A 5191-nucleotide genomic window follows, 5' to 3' on the forward strand; every position below is an offset into this window, starting at 1 on the left:
AAAATGTGACTTGTTACTTATAGTTTTTTTTGTTACAATATCACATGTAAATTCCACGGGTGGGTAGATACCATGGGTGGGTAAATACCATGGGTGAATGAATACCATGGGTGGATGTCACTTACAATACCATGGGTAAATTCTATGAATGGATAAATATCATGGGAGGATGAATACCAAGGGTGGATGCCACTTACAATACCATGGGAGAATACCATGGGTGAATGAATACCATGGATGGATGCCAATTACAATACCATGGTTGGATAAATACCATGGGTGGATGCCACTTACAATACCATGGGTAAATTCCATGGATAGATGAATACCATGGGTGGCTGCCAATTTTTATTCAGATGACAAAGTCACCTCAACAATTTTGCATGGATCACCACAATTATTTGTTCAATGGTTGTGTGGATCCACAAAAGTGACATATCAAGAATCTGTGGGACAAATAATGTTAAATTGGAAACCATCTAATGAAAAACAAGGTAGGTAGCTTAGTCTCGAGCCACTACACCATTGAAGTGGCATTAAGGAGCCTCTGAAGGACTCCCCTTGTCTCCCACTAGCTCACCCAAGGATTGAGTCTCTTCAATGAGCCAAGGGGAGCTAAAGCATGGGATTTGACCTATAAATATCAATGGATTTGGGACCAAGACATGAGAGAAACTCAAGAAAAGTTATGCTACTAAATTGGATAGGAAACTAGCATTCCTTTGCATTCATAGAGTTCACCATTTAAAGCTCTCATAGGAATTCTTTGACGAGAGACCATTCTTGCAAGGGAAGGGAAAATGGACCTTCCTTTAGGAGATTCATATTGTCCATTACCAGGTATCAAATCCATTTAATGTCTCTGGGACAATTTTTTAACTCTTTTCACCAAGCAAAAAAGAAAAATCTTGCTTCCCTACCTGTTATATTAGCTACTTTTGTTTCTTTGTTATTACATTGTAACCAATGATCTTGATTAGATTTAGCTGCTTTGTTAATGTGTTTTTGTATTTTTCTTGCTAATGATTTTCTTCTTGGATTTATGTAAGGAACAACATATCCTTGTAATAGATTAGATTTTGGTGGACCATTGCTCCAAAAGAGAAACAACACACACTCTAGGTTCAATGTTTGAACCACAACTTTGATACCATTTGTCACCAATCCTCTAAACTCTATTAGGAAGATAGGGAAATAGAACTTTCCATCATTCCAAAGCTGCTTCTAAGCACTCCCTCCTACATGGCACCACATCCAATAGTTGATGTGGCATCACATCCTTAAAAACTTCCCTTGATGGGGAACATCACTTGGATTTATTTTGACGCATGATGGGCATTATCACACCTAAAAAAAATCCCTTTGGCAATGTATCATACCAAAATTTTGTGGCATAGTATGTAAACGTTCGCTATCTATGACAAAGGAAGTTTCTCTCCATTGTAGTGTATTGCACCAACTTTCTTTTGGTGTGATAAGTGCCTTCCTTTGACTTTTCGAAAATCATTTCTTGCAAATCATTTTCTTCCTCTTTCCTTTATTTTTCTTCCTTCTCCATATTTCTCTCTTTCTTATTTATCATAACATTTAAATTTTCTATTATGCTATGTATTGCATAATAAAAAATTGTGGTATTTGGCTCACGGGGCTTTGGATTGACGGTGAATGGGTGTACTGTTAAGGCACTCCTTGCGATAGGTCACCGGTTCAAATCCCCCGTGGGTGCTTAGGTAGTATTATATAGAAAAAAATAAAAAAATAAAATATTTGGTATTTGATACATTATACCGTGAAAAAATAACTTTCTCATACATCATAGTGTCCCTTCAAAACCACTAAGTCTTAAGTCTTCCCTCTAAGTCTTAAATCTTCCCTCTTGCCGTGTTAACTAATTCTTTAATAAAATTCACTAAGATTTTCTTTACCAAGCTATTTCCTACATTGTGATTATTAAGAAGAAGTCAACCTTTGCAATCTTGATGGTTTGGTTAACCTCTAGAACATTGCACATAATTAAAAGTTTAAAGTAATGGCAGCATTGTTTGAAATCAACTATAAAATCCAATAAAACATGCATGCAAGTCTAGGTTTAAAGTCATTCAACATTTATTTTATCCAAAGAATAGAGTTCGTAATTAATAAAAAAAACTTTATTAATTTTCAGAATTATTGTATATAAATTAAATAATATTTTATTGTGTAATAAATGTTATTGGAGTACTTATTTGATATAAAAAATGGTTTCAAATGTATTGTTTTCCCATATATATATATATATATATATATATATATATATATATATATATATATATATCAATTTAAATTATATTTAATTAAAAAATTTTACATAAATTATTTATTTTGATATCAATAATAAAACAATAATTATTTACTTATAATATAGATATTTAAATTTATATAAAAATATCATATTTAATTAATATATAAATTATCAAACATTTTAAACTTCTTTTAATTAAATTATAAAACCTATTTTATATGAAAATAAAAATAAACATATCTTTCATAAAATTTCAAAATAACTTCTACCATAATAAATTTAATATTCTCTTTCTTCCCTCCTCTAAGATGTCACTCATAGCATCACTCATATGATAGTGTAGATTAGCGTGTCTCCTTGGAAGTAACATAAAAGTTAACTTTTGAGTTTTCATTAAATAAATTTTAAATATAATTTTATAAATATTTCTTTTAGATAATTTTAAATCCTTGATAATTTTAAATAATAATTAAAAAAAATCAATATTCAACAATGGATTGGACTAAAAGGATGAGAGAGTGTCGTTAAATATTTCATCATGAACATTTTGAAAAAAAAATGTACAAAATAGGGAGAACATATTGCGAACGTATGGAAATGATTAAACAGAAAAAAATTACCGCTACAACCCAAAGAAAATGAAGATTTCCCATCAGCTTCATCTTTCAGATAAAATTATGATTAACATGCGCACATAATATAGTTTAGAGAAATTAGGTTTACAATAAAGCTACATTCACGACTTCGAGTATGATTTTCAACTACAGAGTCTGCAATGTTTTATTTCCAATACGGACGTTACGGTCCACGTTAGATTGGTCACTCAACGTTGGATTGTTCTAATATCATTCCAAAAGTGTCATGAAAGTCAGTTTCATTAATTCCTAGTTTTATTAATAATAGTCTTTAAGTGTGATTTTTTGGAGTTTCCTATGGATTTTTGATCAGAATCCGGCAAAAACATTTATGGCCAAATTTTGTATTTTATTGTTTAAATTGGTTTTCTTAGTGTATATATGGATTCAACAGCCTTGAAAACCTGTAGGGCACTTCCATTGTGAAGAGTTCACCTATCAAACTTGTTATTTCAATGAATCCTAGCCTAGACAAATTATATAAAAAAATAAACTAGAAAACTTTCCAAAATATTGCACTTAAAAACTACTCTATTTAAAATAAAGCTATAATTTAGTTAGTTTTATTATTTTTTCAATTTGATTAATTATGAAATAAGTGTTTTGATACTTATTATAGATATCTATTAATATTTATTAATAATTTAATTTATATAACTTTTCTTATAATAACTTCAATCATGTTTACACCAACTATTCAAAATTATTTTATTTTATTTTTTCATAACTTTATTTATATAGAGATTGAGTTTAAGTTTAAGTTATTTAGAAAAAATATTTATTAACGAACGTAATGTTATAATCAATATTGTCTAATGTTTTTAGAATTAAATTTCACATAAATTAAGTTATCTAATAAATTTTATTTTCACGACACATATTTGAAACTAATTTATTTAATAAATTTCATTTCCACAACACACATAATTCAAAGACAATTCTTAATCTATGCCATCTTGCTATTTGGACCATCGTGGCATATTGTTTATGACATATTATTTGTAGGCCATACGTATTCTACAATATCGCACATTCTCACTAACGACTTTGACTCTACCACACATAACTACATGGTCATGATTATAGAAGATGCTTTCAAATAATTTTAGTAGTTTCTTACCCACTCACATGTTCTTATCGACAAAAACTTACAACATTACGTACTTAATTATGAGACAAGAAAACCTGAGGAAAACACCACTTCATTACAGTTCTAACTTATGTTGGATAGTGGCATAATACTTCAATTCTACTTATTTGCTACAGTATTTCTATTACCAAAATCAACAACAACTTTGTCTGCCTTGTCAAGAACCCCAACAACCATTAGTGCTCATGTTGCAAAATAACAATTGTTGTTCTTGCGTTGGACACTGCATGCTCAGCTGCAATCAAAGTTGATATTGATATCTCCCCAATGAACTTGTCAAAATCTGCCACCTTTGTTGCAGGAGTCCCCCTGACATAAGTAAATGTGTTGCTATGAGCCCTGTCCATTAACTTGGCCACCCCAAAATATACAAGTTTGACTCCAAAATTATCATCCAACAAAATGTTTTGAGGCTTCACATCCAAATAAAGAATCCTATCCTTGGATTTTTCATGCAAGAAAGCCAATCCCCAAACCATATCATGGATGATATTGTATCTCTTTCTCCAGTCTAGATATGGTGAAGGATTATTGTCATAAGGGCACTGAAACAACCAGTGATCAAGAGATACATTGCTCATGTACTCATACACCAACAATCTAGAGGTGCCATCACTGCAAAACCCAAATAGTCTCACCAAATTTACATGGTTAATGCTTCCAAAGGTTGCAACATTTGCATGTAAATGAAAAAGCCCTATATTAGTGTTATCAAGTTTCTTCACCACAACTTTTGTTCCATTGGCAAGCTGCCCTTCAAACACAACTGAAAACCCACCAATACGTTTCTTAATAAACCCTCTTGTGGCCTCCTCCATGTCCATGTATGTATACCTTTGGGGAAAGCCTGGAAAATTCTTTAGAAATTCAACACGAGCACTCAATCTGAGACAAATTGTTGTGGGAGCTTAGCTTGGGAATGATTTCTTTTGGTTCATGAGGTTGGATAGCAATGAAAATTTTAGAACATAACATGTTGGTGTTTGATTCAGACATGTTTTCTATCTACTTTATGGATTTCTATAAGCTTCCCAATATCTATGGTTCCCTTGGCATTTGTAGCTCAGGAGGGACTTGCAGCTAGCAGGGTAATGCAATATTTAATGAATTTCAACCTAATATCAG

General features: G+C 31.4%; 1 protein-coding gene across 1 annotated transcript; it reads right to left on the reverse strand.

The window, feature by feature from the left end:
• Positions 1-4242: 4242 nt before the first annotated feature.
• LOC149199254 (G-type lectin S-receptor-like serine/threonine-protein kinase SD2-5) lies at positions 4243-4890 on the reverse strand. The gene has a single exon (XM_089400508.1). It carries the CDS (start codon positions 4888-4890, stop codon positions 4243-4245), a length of 648 nt encoding a protein of 215 aa, XP_089256634.1.
• Positions 4891-5191: the final 301 nt, after the last annotated feature.

Source organism: Pinus tabuliformis, chromosome 2_1 (assembly GCF_031772625.1).
Source record: "Pinus tabuliformis cultivar Carrire ecotype Pingquan chromosome 2_1, CPIR1, whole genome shotgun sequence".
NCBI classification, from domain to species: domain Eukaryota; kingdom Viridiplantae; phylum Streptophyta; class Pinopsida; order Pinales; family Pinaceae; genus Pinus; species Pinus tabuliformis.